Source organism: Lissotriton helveticus, chromosome 6 (genome assembly GCF_964261635.1).
Source record: "Lissotriton helveticus chromosome 6, aLisHel1.1, whole genome shotgun sequence".
Lineage (NCBI taxonomy): Eukaryota > Metazoa > Chordata > Amphibia > Caudata > Salamandridae > Lissotriton > Lissotriton helveticus.
The window spans coordinates 992,859,808-992,881,002 of NC_136067.1; the positions used below are offsets into that span (position 1 = coordinate 992,859,808).

General features: G+C 41.9%; 1 protein-coding gene across 2 annotated transcripts in view; it reads left to right on the forward strand.

Moving 5' to 3' along the window:
- Positions 1-21,195, forward strand: part of LOC144761620 (uncharacterized) — an 878,183-nt gene that overhangs the window by 846,732 nt on the left and 10,256 nt on the right. For both annotated transcript variants that reach the window (XM_078646920.1, XM_078646921.1), the window contains exon 14: positions 4,137-4,282. In XM_078646920.1, the coding sequence (XP_078503046.1) occupies positions 4,137-4,282 (146 nt within the window). The remainder of the gene's footprint in view (positions 1-4,136; positions 4,283-21,195) is intronic.

Consider the following 21,195-nt stretch of genomic DNA (forward strand, 5'->3'; position numbering starts at 1 on the left):
ACATTAGTGTGGATAATGGGAGCAGCACCTAGGTAGTTGGATATTTTAAGAGGAGGCACACATGTCTATAAAACCTTTGCCATAATCTCCTGAGGATGGATGAACATATGGACAGGTGCTGAGAGGATGACATATCCTGATTAATGTGTTCTTCTTTCTGATCCCTGATGTAGGAAACCTTTAGCGAGAGAAGATTCCATCCACGCCTCTAAGTGTAGGACTACTAGACATAGAGAACTTGATTGAGATCCAATGTTTGCATAAGCACAGTCATTGTATTGTCAGTTTGTACTAGAACATGTTGTTCCTGTATTTGATGTTGGAAGTAGCAGAGATTGACATACTGTAGAGAGAACTTCTATTTGAAGAGTGCTTTCAGCCTATCAATTACCCATCATGGTGGCACCCCATCTAAGGAACTGACGTCCTTTGTTAGCACCAACGGGAAACCTGCATGAAGTGGAAAACCTCTCATTATGGATTTTCGGACAACCATCAATGTAGCTTGGGGTGTAGATAACTTGATTTAAGAATCAATAGGTCGTAGTTCTGATGCTCCATGCTGTCGGGCTTTGCCTCTTGCTTTTCTGATGGGGAAAGTGAGTCTTAACGCCTCGGAGCACTAAAAATTAGATATTGAACAGCTTTATAAATATTTACTTCAGCCATGAGCCATCTGGGCTTGTGTAAGAGGTTGATGATGCTCTAATGTTTTGGAAAACAAGTAAACATCAGGTGACCTTTACAGTGAAGCATAATGCTAGAATAGTAGATGTGAATGAGAACCCCATCAGAAAAACCCCAACTCATTAAACAACACATCAATGTTATATATAAGAAATACCCCTTCAACTTTAAGATATGTGGATGTTAGTTTTTTAAAAGGAATGGGAGAATGGAAAGTCTGGGAAGATGTTACACCACCCATGGCACGTTGGCACAGTTGCATTGGTACAAACATTTTAATTCATGTTATATGACTTTGCTATTATATTTAATAACATTGCTTGAGAATTTATTAAATGCTTCTGATGCCAGCCACCTCAGCTGTTATAAGTGGCTCATGTAAAGTAGAAGATTATTCAATATTTATTGCATTTTTAGGCAGCAACTTTGATATACAAATCAAATTGTCCTGATGATGGCCCACAGAGTTTTTGCCACAGAAAAACTGAAACATCAACATTTGTTGTCAACCAGTTTTTAAACACTGATATTAGGGCTGTCTTTAGTGTTGCATTTTCCCAAACTATAGAGGCTTACGTGATCAATGGCATGTACAGCTTTTGCATTTTTATTACTCAATGCTAAATATTCACAGCTTGTGAGGTGCACCATATTTCAGTTAACTCATCTGCTGCCTCATTTGTACAGTTCATAACTTTGCAATTTCTATGGAATATAAATGATTAAAGTTATACTTGTTTCGCAAAGCGTCTTTAGGAAAAATTACAAAAATAATCTTGCAATTTCAAATGTTGTGTGATTCTTAGTAATGCAGACTCAATTGATATAATAGCTGACTACTGAGTCTGGTAAAATTAATGTCCTTAAACACATTTACTGTTTTTTTTTTTTTTTAAATGAGTACCACTCAAAGCGATCACTCTGTTGGAGTATATGTACCGGCACAGGCAAGGGCCTTCATGAACACAGCTTATGGCCTGTCTTATGAAACCCCCAGGTGTAATATTACACAGAAATCAAATAAGTCAAAGAACAAATAAGCAATATTAGTTGCTAACTAAGCCTGCCACAGCTTATATCTTCCACGACCATGCCCTGTGTCAGATACAGCAGAAAATGACATATGATCTCCTAAACACAAACATTCAGTATTGCCCACCTCCAACCCTCAGCAATGGAATTACAACAGAATGACACATTTTATGTGCCTCCCCAGCCTATCGCAAATGGTATCGAATTTGAAAAGTGTAAATTCAAGACTAAAATGTGTGTATTTTCAGACCTCATATTCTGATGTTTGTAGAGAAATTGCTACATTTCTAATTTTGAAAATATATTCAAAGCGGATATTCGAGCAAAAAAATCATAAAGTGTTTGGGAGACTTATTACTGTTGTTACTACCTGACAGCCAGGGGCACTGATCTATTACCCATGTTGAGTTTTGCGCATTGACAAAGCCTTTTCTACATTTCTTGTGGCAACCATGCTCGATGAACTAAGGTGAGGATTACTGCTCATAGTCTTGTATATGGTGGCGATTAATATAATCTTGTCTGAAGAGGTCACTATTATTACACTAATAAAATTAGAAGCCACGGATGATTTTCATTGGCTATTAGTGGTTCTTATTGCAGAAAAAGTTGGAGACCTCTGACTTGCACCTTGCAGAAAATGACACAAAAACCATAGACAGGGTATTTTCTCCCACTCCTGCACACCACACAACTCCTCCCGAGTCATGCCACAAACAGCAGAACATTACATAGAAGTAGGAGAACAAATGTCGGTTTGCGCTCCCCAAGCCTCACTCCCTCATAGGCCCATACCATCCCACATACACAAACATTGCAGGGAAAAGTGAAGCACTCAAGGCTTGGCTTAAGACACAGAAAGAATGACATGGAGCCCAAAATGGCCTACAGACTGCACCCGAGGCCAGGGACATTTAACGATTTTGGGGGTTTGAATTTATGATCCATTTTGACCTCTTTCACGCCCTCTTTGACAAGGTCACTGATAGTGGACAGGCACACTGGTCCATATTCCAAATGTGTTTACATCTAATATTTAGGGATAGTGAGGTGTGTTTTCAATATTGTAACACAGCAGCAGGTCACTTATATTACTGCAAATAATCTCTGTGACATATGAATATGTGAGGTCCTGCTTTGATATAAAAGAATGAAACAAATGCAGCATTTCTCTGTAAAATGTCTGTTTCAAATACAATTTTCCTTTCATTTATTTTGAATATGGGTGATGTGTGAGAGTGTATTACAATCTGTGTAAGAATTATTCAGGGTCACCAGGGCAGAACCGAGCTGGCTCTATCAAGGTGCCCCCTGAAAGGCTGTGGCCCTGGGCCAGGGCCCCCTCTGCTCATGCCTTAAAAAGTCTCTGCCCGAGGCCTGGACCTCCATGACTCTAGCTCAGAGCTTGCCATATCCCTTTCCTCATGTCAGCAACTAGTGTGGGATTATTGACCAACGATTAAAATATAAATCGTTGCTTTCCACAACATACTTCCCTCAAACCTCTACCTCCTACTCGGGTCTGAAAATGACTCAGATATTTGGTGCTTTCTTTCCCTCCCTCCCACAGAGCCACCATCATTCTACCCCACCACCTTAAGATGGTATTTAACCCTTCACTCACTGGCGTCTACATCACTCCTGTGCCAGACACATTTTCCAATATTTACACTGACCTTGTGCAAACGTGCCAGTTGGAATTTCACTTCACATTTAGCTCAAGACGTTGATTTACATATTAGAAGGACATGCAGGGTACACATTTTCATGACATGTGTGAATATATACACACACCACTTTATTAGGGAAGAGAATTGATTAAACTGAAAATAAATATGTAGGTAAATAGTGCTCATTCACATTGATTATGCCTTCCTCCCGAAAGACTGTGGGCCAGCATTGTGCTCATTCTGCACACATGCATCATGAGACCAACAACAAAGAAAATAAGCCACACACAGAGAAATGTGTCCCCCACAGCCATCTCAACTGTTCATGTAACAAAAATATATTGAAAGTAACAAGAACTGGTTTGATTTTGAGGGGGGAACAATGCGTGCTTAACTGAGGATGTCGCTTTATAGTCCACCTGTTTGGAATGTCAAAATCCAGACAGGATGTGGAAGTTGGAATACTGTCGATTCTGTAAAATATGGTGCCTGTACACCTCGAAGATGTTGAATTATGGGTAAAATCATTTCTGCATATTTAAGTGAAAAATAAAGTTTGTAATCAGTGTTTTACACTGAAAGTTCTTCACAAAATTGTTCTGTCTGAAGAAATGTCAGCAAACTATACATTTATGTAAAAAGATTGTGACTGACAAATCATTGCACATTGCAATTTCTTAGGAAAACGGCTCTTTGGAAAAGAAGCAAATTCAACTTTTTTGATCTAATCCCTGCGCTTTATTTCAGGTGGCTTATCTATTTCCCGAAGAAAATAAGACAAAGCGTGCCTCCAAAACGAGACAATTTACAGAGGGCTCCGAGGGTTATGCTTCAGAGCAAATCCAGGAAAAGCCAGAACAGATGGTCTGTGAAAGTGAAAAACCTATTGAACAGTGAGTATCCTTTATTTTTTTTAAATCTGCTAGCAGCAATTAAAATTGAGCAAATACATCCTGTATCAGTACAGCTGAAATTAAGCGATGGCCAGGTGATGTTATACGAGTGTGTACCTGGGGAATTAGAGAACTGGACGCGGGATGCTTTGATCCTTCCTAACTATTTACTTCCTTACTGCCTAAAGTTTTTTTTCTCCACAGTATGCAATCTGTTCAGTGCCAGCAAGGGGATCTATTGTGCATGTAGCACAGACAAATAGAGAACACATACCATAGTCCTTTGCTGCCTGCCGAGTGCTAGAGGAGACTGGTGCAATTCTTTTTTTTTTCTTTCTTTATCCTCATATCACCAGAGGGCGTCTGCAACTATCAAGGGACCGCTTCGTCGAACTATCCACCCTGCGGTCACTGCATTGGCCCAAAGCCATGACGCCATACAGGACCATCAACTTTATCGGTGCCTTGGTGTAATCATTGGAATGAATAGTCGATTCCCAAGGAGCTGCACCATTTTGAAAAGTCAGTCCATATAGCTGGAGTCAGGCACTTTTCTAAACCCTGATCTAGCCGCCAAACCCTGACGGCCACCTTAACCCAGTCTTCCACTTTCGGGGGTAGAGGGTCCCTTCATTTCTTACAAATTTCTCTTCTAGCAATTAATATCAAGTAAAAGAGCAGCCCTCTCTGTGTCCGCCTCAACAGATTGCTTATTTTCTCATCCACCCCAAAGAGAAACCAGCGCTGTATTCAGACTGATCTCCATACCAAGAATACCTTTTAGAGAGAGTTCCATTCCTCCCCAGTAATTACTCAACCTGGGGAATTCAGAGAAAATATGGACATCCTTGGCTTCCACACAGACACACCTTACACACTTAGGGGGAGGTTGGGGGGCAAACTTTGCGATTTTAGATGGTACAGTCGGTTAATGCTGAAAAAATTATTCCTGCTCAGATTGGCTGGTTTGACGATAGAATACAGGAGGCTCAGGGAATTACCCTGTGGTAAAGGTCTAATAAAGAGGTGGCCAAACATTTTCTGTGCTGTTGTGTGTCTCCCACATTGTCTCCTACCAACATTTCAATCGCCTTGGGGCTGTGTAAAACATAAAGCAAAGACTCCACTGGCGCCCAAATATTTGATTTGGGTTCTATCTTTGTCATTTGAACAGAGGGGTGCAGGAACTAATTGTGCATTATCCGGGGTATCGTGGTGGCGAATGAGAGCATGGTTGTGCCAGTGCTGGCAAGAGCCTTGTGAGTGGTGTAACAAGCCAAGCAAAGAATTCCCCGGGTGCTGGGGCATGGCCAGATTTGCACTAAAGGTATTGGTTTCCATTTCATAATACAGTAGAGAAACCAGTTTGTGTCCGAATAATTTGAGGAAGAGGAGAATTTCACCTCAGGGTGTATGTGGGCTCTTGCTGTGTATTGTCATTCACATGGACCAATGTGTGAGGAAGTGGGCAGGGTGCATATGTTTAATAATAAGTTCAGATGTTTAAACTCTACTGGTAAAATTATTCAGTCGAAGAGTTGTAGTCCATAAAGCCTAAATTACGGGTGCTTTTCACTAAAACTCCTGGCTCTAGTCCAGATATGCCAGAACTTCACACGCTTAGCAGCAAGAACCCAGGTGAAGAAGCAATAAAGATAGTACTTACTGGTGACCCATGGAAAGGCCATGTTTCACCACCGTGGTCTGGTTTGAGCTGTTTGCCGCACTCTCTCCATACCAGGGTCAGTGGGTGGTTAGAGGACTGGAGTAGTCTGGTAAACCTCCAGAACCTCGCTTAGACTATGCATAGCCTGTTGAGACCCAGGAGGGTTGCCACACCATTGTATGGGACAGTGGTGGTACAAAAGATACAGCTAGAGGTCAGGACGCACCCCACCACCCTACATCTTTAGACATTGTGACTGTGACCAAATGGTGGCTGCAACAGAGATATAATGGCGACAGGCTTGGTGATGGCGAGGGGAGGCCTGCTGTCACCTCATCCTCACAGCCTGGACTCCTGCTGAATCAGTGTCTTCATCTGAGATAGGGAAGCACGGGGTACCCAGACGATGATGGTGGCTTGAGTTTGCATAAGTTAGATGCAAATGGGGCAGTCACTTTAGGGATTTGTAAAAGAGGTTGTTGAATCTGCACACAGGTCTTGGTTAGCAAGCCAGATCATGCAACATGGCCCGAACTGCCAGGCCAGGTCCTCCCTGAACCGGAAACAAGCATCCTGGGACCAGTTTCAGGGTAACACCACTCATCAGCCAGACTAGCTTGAATCCAGTGGCAAAGTGTGCAAGGGAAATGGGGTGTGGTTGGACGCACAGCAATTCTGCCTGTGATTTCGAAGTTTGTGAGGTGCTCCGGGGTATCACCCTCCGACGGGGGGCATGGAAAATACTTGAGGTAGCACTATTCATACAGTGAAAAGTGTCCCCCGTGCTCCTCGCTAGTCCTTGTATAAAGGTTTCAACAAAATCCACGATACATATCGTATGTCTTATCAATGTTTGTTTTTATTTTCTTCTTTTATTCTCCTTGTTATATTCACAGGAAAATCATACTTCAAATTAGTCTTTCAATATTCACAAATGCACTCATATGAATCCCGATGCATTTCGGCATGATTGCCTTCTTCCCAGGGATAAATATTCTGTCAATAAAAAAGGAAAACGAAGTGGTGTAAGAAGATATCGTAAATGTGAAGCGTCATGCAGTGTTAAAAAAAGGGGAAATGAAAATTGTGCCCGTGAACTCGTGAGGTGAAAAAAAGGGGGGGGGGGGTTTGTAGAGTAGGAGTCAGAGACCAAAGGTAATGGTGACGGACACATCTCTTAACTAACAAGATATTCAAGAAAGAACGGTGAAAAAAATGTGCACCACGAGGGAAACGTTAACGTGTTGGTACCCGCGAGTCCCACATGCGGGAAACAGAACATGAAGCTGGGAAGTGAAACATGTACGTGCCGGTTAAAAAGAACTTACCATAACGTGCACGCGAAGGTGGGTTAACGATACTACATTCTGTGTTCCGGTCGAAGCAAGTGAATTGATCCCGGAAGTATTTAGTAAGAAGGGTTACCATGGTATCAGTGGCGTTTAGCGTGACGTGTTGAGAGTGAACTAAACATAGAAACGGGACTATACGGGGAGGTCGGTGAGGAGAGTAAGGCGACAGAAAACGGAACTGGATGGTGAATGTGACTAAAAGGTCATTAATACGAAACGAATGGCTAAAGTGAAAACGGAAGCCCCATGTAAAAAACGAGTGGAAGACGAATGTGAAGAGATAAGAAAATATAATAAAGACGAGTGTATGTACTGGTTGAAATAAACTAAATGGAAGGGAGTTGGGTGAAAAAATAAGCATACAGAACTAGCCATTAAACGCATTCAGGAAAATACCAATAATTAATTACAGATAACAAGTGTATTCAACACGGTCATTAAGGCCATGAGGTTTCATGCTGGACAGTGTAAAAATCCAATAGTTTTCACGCTTTAAAAGTTCATTGTGGTTATCTCTGCCTGGTTCTTTGATGATAGTCTCCAATGCGCAAAAACGTAATTGGCTGATGGCATGTCCGGCTTCAAGGAAATGTTGAGCTACGGTTGATTTGGATTGTTTGGTTCTTATATTGGATTTGTGTTCTGTTATTCTTACTTTGAGTTTTCTCTCGGTTTGTCCAATATAAATTTTGCCGCATGGGCACTTCAACATGTAGACTACATTGGCTGTATCACACGTGGCTGTAGCTCTAACCTTGATTTTATGCCCTTTCATGGGATGACTTATTGTTGCGCCTTTGATGACACTATTACAGTGACTACAATTCCAACAAGGGATCGTGCCTTTGAATGATTGGTTCGTCACTTTGGGGTGTTTGATCAGTTCCCCCAAGTTTCTAGCTCGTGAATAAGCAAAAATGGGTTTCATCTCGAACATTTTGTTGAAATCAGGTTCCACTCTAAGTATGTCCCAATGTTTTTTAATGATTTGTTTGTACTTGTGGCTGGTAGTGGAATATTTCGAGACCAAGGTGATGACGTCGGCTTTAGGTGTGGTAGATGTGTTTAGTAGATCGTCTCTAGATTTAGTAGCACATCTTTGTTTCGCCTGTTCAAGGATTGGGTTAGGATACCCTCGGGCTTTGAAGCGTGCTGTGATGGTGTTGACTTCTTCATTGAATCTGTTAGGGTCAGAAATAATTATTTTGTCTCGGATGAGTTGGCTGTATGGTAAATGGTTCTTGAGGGGTTGTGGATGGAAACTCGAATAGTGTACTGTGTTGTTCCTGTCTGTTTGTTTGCGGAACAAATTTGTCTCAAATCCAGTGTTAGTGTTGGTTACTTGAACGTCCAGGTACGTTATAGAATGTGGTTGAGTTTCAAATGTGAATTGTAACCGTGAGTCAATGGAATTGAGTTGATTCAGTTCATTGAGTAGAATATCCTCTGGGCCTTGCCACATGAGAAAAATATCGTCAATAAATCTAACAAACATCTTCAGATGTTCTTTCCATGGTGTTTTGCAAAGGATGTGATCCTGTTCAAACCTATGCATGAACATGTTCGCATAGGTGGGAGCTGCTGAATTACCCATGGAGGTTCCGGTCAGTTGTTGAAACCACTCATCCTTCCATGTGAAGTAGCTGTGGAGTAGAGTAAATTCTAATAACTCCATCAAAAATAACTTCATTTCTTGTTTCAACTCTGTTCTCAGTAGGCAATGTTCTGTAGCTTCCATTCCCAGGGAGTGTGGAATGGATATATATAGTGATGTTACATCGACGGTGCAGAGAATTAAGTTACTGAAATCATCTATTTCCACGGTTTTGAGTTTATTTAAGAAATCTGTGGTGTCCCTTAAAAAAGTGGGTATGGAGGTGACAATGGGTTGAAAGTACTTGTCCAAAAATGTACTAACTGGATCATGTATGCTTCCACATGTAGAGACAATCGGCCTACATGGGGGTGTCTGTAGATTCTTGTGAATTTTAGGGACCAAGAAGAACCTTGGGCTCTTGGGATGTTGAGTTATGAGGTATCTACTGGTTTTGGGGGTTATGACATCGTCATGTTGAGCTTTACTGGTGATTGAATCTAACGTTTCCTTGAATTCTGTGGTGGGATCACGTGGTAGTTTTGAGTAGGTGTTGGTATCCAAGAGGTGAAGGGATGCCTGTTCTTCATAATAGGTGGTGTTTAAGATGACGATTGCGCCGCTCTTATCGGTTTTAACACAGGTCACTTCTTTGTTCGATGCTATAGATTTGAGGGTGTTGATTTCTTTAGGAGTGAAGTTCCTGTGCTTAGATTTGGGTTGACAATTGAGTTTAGAGAGGTCATTTTTTACGAGGGTTTCAAAGTTGTCAAGGCTTTTGTGAGAGATCGGGGCTAAAAAGGTACTCTTCGGACGGAGGCCCAGAAGTTGGTCTGGTTCTGTGTCATCCGATGTTTGAACCACGTTATGGAAGAAATGTTTAAGGCGAAGCTTTCTCATCAACTTGAAAAAAGAAATTTCCAATTCCAATCTATTGGTGTTAGTCGTTGGAATAAAAGAGGTCCCTCTTTGCAAAGTTCTTATGTGAGTGGTATTGAACTGGTAATCAGAGATGTTGATGACTAAGTTGTCTGTTGTTTCCCCTTCGTTTTGTCCTTCTTCTACCTTGCAAGTTAAGGGTTCCTCCGTTGTATAGCTGTTCTCTAATTCTACTTAGAATTAGAGTAGAATTAGAGAACAGCTATACAACAGATGTATTAGCTAAGATTATGGAAGACATCAACCAACAACTATCCAGACACACCACAGAAGTAAGTGAACGTAAAGTGAGGAAACTAAGGAGAGACACCATCGACTACAAGATGGGAGAAGTTTACACATGGGCCGAGATTTATGCCAAACGACGTCAGAACAAACCATATTCAGCTAATACAGAAACATCTTCATCAGAAGAAGAAACCCTTAACTTGCAAGGTAGAAGACCTTGTCTTCCCCTCCAGAAAGTCACGACTAACATCCAGACCACTCCCGCGGGTTTAGAAATTCCATCAACATCCCTCGAGTCTTTTTTAGACGTGGGCCGAGAAGCAGAAGACCCAGGAGGGCAAAAAGAAAAAACCAAAGAACCACCGCAAACCCGAACGACGACCAGCAAGAAGGACAAAACGAAGGGGAAACAACAGACAACTTAGTCATCAACATCTCTGATTACCAGTTCAATACCACTCACATAAGAACTTTGCAAAGAGGGACCTCTTTTATTCCAACGACTAACACCAATAGATTGGAATTGGAAATTTCTTTTTTCAAGTTGATGAGAAAGCTTCGCCTTAAACATTTCTTCCATAACGTGGTTCAAACATCGGATGACACAGAACCAGACCAACTTCTGGGCCTCCGTCCGAAGAGTACCTTTTTAGCCCCGATCTCTCACAAAAGCCTTGACAACTTTGAAACCCTCGTAAAAAATGACCTCTCTAAACTCAATTGTCAACCCAAATTTAAGCACATGAACTTCACTCCTAAAGAAATCAACACCCTCAAATCTATAGCATCAAACAAAGAAGTGACCTGTGTTAAAGCCGATAAGGGCGGCGCAATCGTCATCTTAAACACCACCTATTATGAAGAACAGGCATCCCTTCACCTCTTGGATACCAACACCTACTCAAAACTACCACGTGATCCCACCACAGAATTCAAGGAAACGTTAGATTCAATCATCAGTAAAGCTCAACATGACGATGTCATAACCCCCAAAACCAGTAGATACCTCATAACTCAACATCCCAAGAGCCCAAGGTTCTTCTTGGTCCCTAAAATTCACAAGAATCTACAGACACCCCCATGTAGGCCGATTGTCTCTACATGTGGAAGCATACATGATCCAGTGGGTAAATTTTTGGACAAGTACTTGCAACCCATTGTCACCTCCATACCCACTTTTTTAAGGGACACCACAGATTTCTTAAATAAACTCAAAACCGTGGAAATAGATGATTTCAGTAACTTAATTCTCTGCACCGTCGATGTAACATCACTATATACATCCATTCCACACTCCCTGGGAATGGAAGCTACAGAACATTGCCTACTGAGAACAGAATTGAAACAAGAAATGAAGTTATTTTTGATGGAGATATTAGAATTTACTCTACTCCACAGCTACTTCACATGGAAGGATGAGTGGTTTCAACAACTGACCGGAACCTCCATGGGTAATTCAGCAGCTCCCACCTATGCGAACATGTTCATGCATAGGTTTGAACAGGATCACATCCTTTGCAAAACACCATGGAAAGAACATCTGAAGATGTTTGTTAGATTTATTGACGATATTTTTCTCATGAGGCAAGGCCCAGAGGATATTCTACTCAATGAACTGAATCAACTCAATTCCATTGACTCACGGTTACAATTCACATTTGAAACTCAACCACATTCTATAACGTACCTGGACGTTCAAGTAACCAACACTAACACTGGATTTGAGACAAATTTGTTCCGCAAACAGACAGGAACAACACAGTACACTATTCGAGTTTCCATCCACAACCCCTCAAGAACCATTTACCATACAGCCAACTCATCCGAGACAAAATAATTATTTCTGACCCTAACAGATTCAATGAAGAAGTCAACACCATCACAGCACGCTTCAAAGCCCGAGGGTATCCTAACCCAATCCTTCAACAGGCGAAACAAAGATGTGCTACTAAATCTAGAGACGATCTACTAAACACATCTACCACACCTAAAGCCGACGTCATCACCTTGGTCTCGAAATATTCCACTACCAGCCACAAGTACAAACAAATCATTAAAAAACATTGGGACATACTTAGAGTGGAACCTGATTTCAACAAAATGTTCGAGATGAAACCCATTTTTGCTTATTCACGAGCTAGAAACTTGGGGGAACTGATCAAACACCCCAAAGTGACGAACCAATCATTCAAAGGCACGAACCCTTGTTGGAATTGTAGTCACTGTAATAGTGTCATCAAAGGCGCAACGATAAGTCATCCCATGAAAGGGCATCAAATCAAGGTTAGAGCTACAGCCACGTGTGATACAGCCAATGTAGTCTACATGTTGAAGTGCCCATGCGGCAAAATTTATATTGGACAAACCGAGAGAAAACTCAAAGTAAGAATAACAGAACACAAATCCAATATAAGAACCAAACAATCCAAATCAACCGTAGCTCAACATTTCCTTGAAGCCGGACATGCCATCAGCCAATTACGTTTTTGCGCATCGGAGACTATCATCAAAGAACCAGGCAGAGATAACCACAATGAACTTTTAAAGCGTGAAAACTATTGGATTTTTACACTGTCCAGCATGAAACCTCATGGCCTTAATGACCGTGTTGAATACACTTGTTATCTGTAATTAATTATTGGTATTTTCCTGAATGTGTTTAATGGCTAGTTCTGTATGCTTATTTTTTCACCCAACTCCCTTCCATTTAGTTTATTTCAACCAGTACATACACTCGTCTTTATTATATTTTCTTATCTCTTCACATTCGTCTTCCACTCGTTTTTTACATGGGGCTTCCGTTTTCACTTTAGCCATTCGTTTCGAATTAATGACCTTTTAGTCACATTCACCATCCAGTTCCGTTTTCTGTCGCCTTACTCTCCTCACCGACCTCCCCGTATAGTCCCGTTTCTATGTTTAGTTCACTCTCAACACGTCACGCTAAACGCCACTGATACCATGGTAACCCTTCTTACTAAATACTTCCGGGATCAATTCACTCGCTTCGACCGGAACACAGAATGTAGTATCGTTAACCCACCTTCGCGTGCACGTTATGGTAAGTTCTTTTTAACCGGCACGTACATGTTTCACTTCCCAGCTTCACGTTCTGTTTCCCGCATGTGGGACTCGCGGGTACCAACACGTTAACGTTTCCCTCGTGGTGCACATTTTTTTCACCGTTCTTTCTTGAATATCTTGTTAGTTAAGAGATGTGTCCGTCACTATTACCTTTGGTCTCTGACTCCTACTCTACAAACCCCCCCCTTTTTTTCACCTCACGAGTTCACGGGCACAATTTTCATTTCCCCTTTTTTTAACACTGCATGACGCTTCACATTTACGATATCTTCTTACACCACTTCGTTTTCCTTTTTTATTGACCGAATATTTATCCCTGGGAAGAAGGCAATCATGCCGAAATGCATCGGGATTCATATGAGTGCATTTGTGAATATTGAAAGACTAATTTGAAGTATGATTTTCCTGTGAATATAACAAGGAGAATAAAAGAAGAAAATAAAAACAAACATTGATAAGACATACGATATGTATCGTGGATTTTGTTGAAACCTTTATACAAGGACTAGCGAGGAGCACGGGGGACACTTTTCACTGTATGAATAGGGCTACCTAAAGTGTGCAAGGGACCCACATCTGGGCATACCCTGCCAACTTAGGGCAAACAAAGAAAATACAAGGAGATGATGGACGAACTGCTGAAACTTTTTAGACACTCACCCCAGTCGAAAATCTGGGTTAAATCCATCATAGTCGTTTAGCTCACTTCACCACCCCAGTTTGGACCCAGCCATGTACAAATCAGTCTTGACCCTGGGCCTCATGCCTCAGTCCAGTCACGTCTGGGCATACCCTGCCATGGTCCAAGAAGCTTGTTTCCGGTCCAGGGAGGACCTGGCCTGGCAGCTCGGGCTGGACTGTTCCTATGAAGCACAGAGCCAAGTCTATTTGCATATGGCTGGGTCAGAACTGAGGTGGCAAAGTGAGCTAAAGAAAGATGATGGATTCAGCCCAGATGTTTGACTGGGGGTGAGTCCTCGAAATGTTTTGCCGCTCCGTCCATCATCTACTTGAGTTTGCTTTGTTCGCTCTAAGTTGGCAGGGTATGCTCAGACATGAGTCCCCTGCTCACTTCCCACTGGATTCAAGCTAGCCTGGCTGGTGATGGGTGTTACCCCGGAACCTATGCCAGGATGCTTGTTTCTGGTCCAGGGAGGACCTGGTCTGGAAGTTGGGGCTAGACTGTTCCCATGAGGCACAGGGCCAAGACTGATTGCACAGGGCTGGTTCAAAACTGGGGTGGCCAAGGGGCATATCTTCAAGGGCCGGCGATAAATATCACAAAGCACGCTTAGCACATGCATATTTATCACTGGCTATCTCTGGAATTTATCGGCCGGTTAGTGCGTTATCAACAACGCGCATCGCAGAGGCGATAAAATTCGATATCGACGTTTTCCATGGTGGAAAACGGCAATATCCTAGATGATAGGGCTTGTGGTCTTAGCCACACAATCCACCCCCCATGTTAGGTATGCCTTAGTCAGAAATTTAACAAACGTTAAATTCCTGTGTTAAGGCATCCTTAATGTGATTTTAAATATCGCTAACCCTTATTGTCAATATGCCGAAGCTGGGTTAGCGATATTTTCCCAAGGGAATCTTGTCAGGCATGACTCCTTTGCATCTCATTAGCGATGCGATGGGAGGCGTGCTGAAAAGAGGCGCAATTGCCAGTAAACTGTCGCCTCTTTAGAGGCAAAAAGTGTCGCTAAAGCGGCGACATTACCCTTGATGATCTGCCCCCTAGTGAGCTAAAGAATGATGATGAATTCAACCCAGATCTTTGACTGAGGGTGACTGTCTGAAAGGTTTCAGCACTCTGTCCATCATTTCTCTGTATTTGCTGAGTTTATTCTGACAGCAGCTATATTTGGATCAACCGGGTGTCATGTGGCGTCTCTTTCTTTTTGGCTGGCATCAAGCAAAGGGCTCCCCAATAATGGCTCAAGACAAGCCAGATCTCTCTTCAAGGGCAGTTAGATAAATTTAGAGCTGGGAGAGGGAGATTGGGGGAGCGGGAAAGGTTATGTCACACAAATGGTCCCCCACTGCCTGAGCCCGAAGTCATTCAGAACAACCATTTGTTTTTATGGCTCCCACTAATGTTGTTTTCTGAGCAACAACATGATTCAAGACAGCACAAGAAACGCAAATTAGAAAAGTGGTTCTTAATGTGTCACTCCTCTGAAAGGCTTTTAGAAACATTGTGAACAGAGTTATGGAGTCGTAGCGTAACATTTTTGAACGGGAAAATATGATTCAGGTCGCATAGTTTCACCTGCATTTAACATTAAGGACTCTAGGAGAGTGGGCTGAAGAAACAGAAGAGAGAGCTAGAAGGAATGCCCTGCATGTTGTGGGGTTAATGGAGGGGTTAGAACGTACCCACTCCAAGTTACTATTTCAGTTTCGCGATATCATCTCAACTGAAAAACTTTCTTCCTGCCTTACAAAAGAGTGTATTCACAAAAGCCTCACACATAGGCCACCCCAGGGCGCCACCCTCGTCAATAACTGCCAAAATACTGAACTCCTTTGAACTGGGAAGAAGTTCTCAAGACAGCACAAGGTGTGGAGCAGGTCCGATATGAACCCCTTCACATTACAGTTTTTCCCTTATTACTTGGCATTTGAAGCAGCTTAGGAAGTCCTTTCAAGCGGTCATGCAAAAGTTGCATGGAATTTAGACGCATATTCTTACATTCAAAAAAGTTGAAGGTGTTATGCCAGTCTAAGTCTTTCTTCTTTAGATTGAGGTGAGATGGTGCATAAAAGTGGGATGACTGGCTGCAAATGTACTTCAGACAGCAAGAAAGGTAACCATGAAACAAAAGGGGCCGCTCTCTAAACGAACATCAACCTGAGTACGGCGTGAGTAAACACCCTAGGAAAATTAACTCTAGGTGGACACCGCCCTTGACATCCATAGGTCTCTAAATGATAATTCATTTTTGCACTAAAATCCAACTCATGATCTCCTGCTGGGAGGTCCTTTCAAGTGTCTTGAGGGACCACACTCAGAGATAGTAGCTACTTTAAAAGAACTATGGCTCGATACCTGGTTGACCTACAAAGACTGTGAAACCAAAGACAATGCTGTGACCTAGCCCTGTAATATTAAAAGCAGACAGCAGTATGCAGGGTCTCCAAATGTCAATATCCTTTAAATGCTATACTGATTTGGTTCCTTCTTCTAGTGAGTTTGCAAATACAATAATCTTGTTATTCTAAATCCTCTGTTTTAATTGGGTGATATTTGCTTTGTTAATCGATTATGTTTTTGGGTGGATTGAAATATTCTTTGATTGGAGTAGTGTGCAGCTGAGTGGGATTGAGCTCACGCGATCTCTCTGTGTTGAGAATAAGAGAATTTGGAAGGTGGGTGACTGATGCTTCAGGTTGAAAGAGTAGAGAAGGACAAGATTTAGTGTTCCTCATTAAACAACCTGTCTCTTCTTCCAAGGTTTTCTCCACCATACATACGCACTTCTTAGAATGACACATTTTTATAGGGGCCTGCTGTCCATCTTATATAGTATTACATTTCCAACTGAGATGTCCCTTAAATCTGACATGACAGAAAGGCACCTGTATTGTATCTTGGAATGTCAATAGTCTTAACATACAAAATCTAAAGAGGGAAAGTCATAAAGGCAACAAAACAGTACTCACCCAGCATATTACTTCTCCAGTAGACCCACTTGACTAAATCCCAGGTCCCCTTCCGGGAGTCCACACAAGTCCAGAGGAGTAACCTTTCTTTTATGTAGAAAGATACTCCTCCTTCAAAATACAAGCCATAGAGTGTAGCACTCAAGCAAGCTACCTCATGGTCTCAGGTTCCCTAGAAGGGCACCCTTTCATATGCTTAAACATTTATGCCCCATGTTCTGTGTCCACTTTCTTTCTTTCAGTACTTAGACATATGTCACTTAAGTCCCCACCAGGGATTCTTTTGATGCAGGTGGGTTAAAATTGAGTTATGGAGTGGAATTTGAAAGATAGTCCTTAGATCCACAGATTAATTGGGATGCATCCAATTACAAGAATTCACAAGCTCCCTTGGCTTCTTAGGCTTGCATTATATTCTGCTTACAAGACCTATAACTTTTTCTCAGGGTGCATACATCCTTTTCAAGTCTAGATTATTTCCTTATTCCTACAGCTGACTCCCACTTGGTCTCGGATATACCATTCCCCACTGATGCTGGATATCAGATAAGGGGAGAGGTTTTGCATTTAGAGTTTGAATGCATGGTGGCTAAAAGATATAATTTTGGCTCATATATACTGAGTAAGCAATCTTATTTCCAAGCGAACACAGGCTCTGTCGAACAGCATATCATACTATGGGAAGCATTGAAACTATTAATCCATGGAAGGGCAGTGAGCTATAAATCTCTTTTTAAATGAAATAAGAAAGGAAAATTGAGGCCTAGGAGCACTTTCAGGTTGACATGGAATACAGGTACAGGTTGGCAGAAGAGAACAGAGCTACATGTTGATAGAAGAGCGCAAAACAGTGCTAGCACCAGTAGTATACTAAATCTCATTAAAGCAGCACTTGAAGACTGATGCTAAGCACCAGTGGCTTGCAGACCAGAGCAGTTATTGAAAGTGCAGCAATCAGCTGTTAGGGTCCGTCTTAGGTTATTTCATTGAGAAGATCACCCTTGTCATGTAGAAGAGATTTGTTTAAAAAATGGGACTATTCTCGTTTGCTGACAAGAGGCGATGGAAGAATTTGCCTCCCTAACATATGCCTGTAATTGTCAGCGAACACACTAAATCAGGCTGCATTGGCCTCAATTCTTTTCACCTCTTTTTGACCACACTACCAAATGTGGATCCTAATTGCGTTATCAGGATATCCCCTAAGATTGATGACACCATCTCCCAACTTGCATCCTGAAAAACCCTGGTATGACTGGTCTGTCAATCGAACTTTCAAATGCTTAACACCTAAAATAGGTCCTTTATTTATAAAGATGTGTTTGGGAAGGCACCAGAAATAACATCCTAGACCCAGGATTTAAGAGGGAATTATTACAGTCCTTCTAAAACTAGGAAAACTGGTAGATCAATGTGCCTCTTGTAAGCCTATATCCCAAATCAATGTACAGGCCAAGATCTGAACCAAAGTTCTAACCAAATTCCTGCTTTCCTGTATCTAATACTTTGATCAGAAAGAGCAAAGCTGAATCATGCCTGGCCGGTTCACCTGACATAATATTAGACCAGGCCTCTCCAACGATTAGTTCCTAAGCGACTAGTAGCTCTCGTACTACCTAAAAGTTGCTCTCCTGTGTGCAGCCCGGCCTACTAAATTAGAAGCTATTGCTTGGTAGTATTAAAATATATATACAAACATTTAAAAGTGTGTATTGGAGACGAAAATGTAAACTTGTCTTATGTAGTCAGTATTAACATTCTAATCAGATTAGTAGCTTGAGATGATTTTCATTGAACATAAGTAGCTCTTACTACAGAAAAGATTGGAGACTTCTGTATTAGAAGTTTTCGCAACACATTCACAATTGCAAGTCACCTTACCGAGCTGCTGACACTTTCACTAGATTTCGAGAAGGAAGTAGATTTAGTCAACTGGGACTACCTCTTTGTGGTTTTCTTAAGAATTGAGTTTGGGCTTGAATTACTACCATATGTTTGCATTCCTTATATGTGAAATACAGGATAACAGTATCATTTCCTCCTCTTTTTCCATAGTGAGGAGCACCACGCAGGGCGGCCCACCCTCCCCCTCATTATTTCCCCTAGCCATACAGCCTCTAACCAGAATGCTGCACAGAAATGTCAAAATCTCAGGTTTTCAATGAAAAAATTGTGGAGGGCCGTTTGCATTTGTATGCAGACAACCTCCTGTACTAGATGGGTCATCCTTTGGACTTGTGGCTGTGGAATCACCTTGGCCTCACCTCAGGATTAAAAATAAATGAGTCCCCACCAAAACGTTTGCAAGTCTGCTGCACCACTTGCGACGTGCTGTGGGATCCTGACCTCAGGGTGGAATCCAAGTGCTTCACAATTACAACCTTGTTTCCTTAGTACTTGGCAGTTAATTATACCTCTCATGTAGGTTCTCTCAGGACAGACATGGACCACTGGACCACACTACCACTGTTCTTGATGGGTTATATTGCAATTGCAAAAATTATCTTGTTGCCAAAAGGATTGCACAATCTTCAGAACTACATACTCTGCCTTTCTCCAGCATTTTTCTGCTTGCTTAATGCTTTCCTTTATAGAGTCTTATCAACAAGTGGAACCCCATGAGTCTCCATAGCCAAATTCTATATATCAGCATACCACAGTAGACTTGGGATGTCGGACAAAGTCTAATGCTACCATGGGTTTCAACTTTTAGTGATCAAGGACTGGATATTTTTCCCACACGCTTAGGCCCTGCATACCATACTGAGAGATAGATCATGGTGGTAGGTTCTCCCCTATAATTAATATGTATGGGGGAAGCTCCCAGTTGGACTCCCTCCGCCACCAAGTTAGTATTTGATTTATGAAAAGAGTCCCTATGCACGATTGTTTGGACTGGGAGACTGACCTTTGAGACACCGCTTTGGTTGGGGACAATCCTGGCTCATGTGGCCCCCTTCAAGATTTCACAGGAGGAGGCCTCAGATGCTTCCCACAATGGAAAGATGTGCTTCCTCAATCCTACCTCCACAGGTTCTCAGACTTGCAGCACGATTTTGCTCATCTCAAGTACCAGTTCTGTTGATATCTACTGTTAGGCCTCATCTCTCCCTCCGTGAAAGATGCTGCGGCCAAACTCTCAATGGGTGCTTTAGAGGATAAGAAAACTACTTGTATTTATAGGCCCCGGGTTATTAACTTTCCTGATTCGTTCTCAGACTCAAGAGTGGCCTGTGAGGGAGATGCGAGTATTCTGTGAGACAAAGATTGATGCAGCACCTCTAATGTCCACACATGAAATAGTCTTCTCAGCTCCACTTTTCTTTTTTGATTTTTTCAGTTTAAGAATATGTACAGGAGATACTGCACACAGTCAAGACCCTTTAAAATGGGACATTATTCCTTCCTTGTTTACATAAGGTGACACGGAGTGAGGCCACCTTTCATCACAACACTTGGAAGTATCCAACTTTCCAGATCTCCTGAACACCCATTCTTGATAAAGTCACAAGACTTTTATACTGACCAATCTCATTAACCCAAAGTGTATCCTTCTACATAACTTTGAGGACATAGAAGCTGATTAATACACCAAAGCCTTTTCACACGAGAGTTGTTGGACTTGTTCAACTCTGCAGGAGCACCCCCAAATGTTTTGTTGTTTACCCTCCACTTTTTGCTGAATTCATTTCTATTGGCCCAAGGACTCTGGGCACTTTACCACTGATAACCTGTGCTAAATTGCTTAAGCTCTCTCCCTAAAACATTATTAAATTGGTTTATACCTCATTGGCATATTTTATTTACTTGTAAGTCTCTTGTAGAGTGGTATACCATACACTCAGGGCCTGTAAAATTAAACGCTACCAGTGGGCTTGCAGCACCTTTAATGCCATCCACTTTAGTAGCACCTTACAATATGTCCCGGGCCTGCCAGTGCAGCCTGAATGCAGCTGTAAACTACTATGTCGACTTGGCATTTAAACACCCTTGCCAAACCTTCAACTCCCTTTTTATTACATATAAGTCATCCCTAAGGTAGGCCCTAAGTAGCCCATAGGGCAGGGTGCTGTGTAATTAAAAAGTTGAACATGTACTTTTAAGTTTTACGTGTCCTGGAAGTGAAATACTTCTAAATTCTTTTTTCACTACTGTGAGGCATACCCCTCCCATAGGACAACATTGGGGATTTCTTATTACATTTAATAAGCGGTAACTTCCAAATGGGAGCTGATAGATAGGTCATGTTTGGTACCTATGACATTTTAAAGATATACACCATTTAATGGTGCAGTCGAATTTCTCATTACAATTTTGAAAATCCCATAATTAGAAATGTGGCATTTACCTGCCCTTTGTGCCTGCAGCTTGTCTT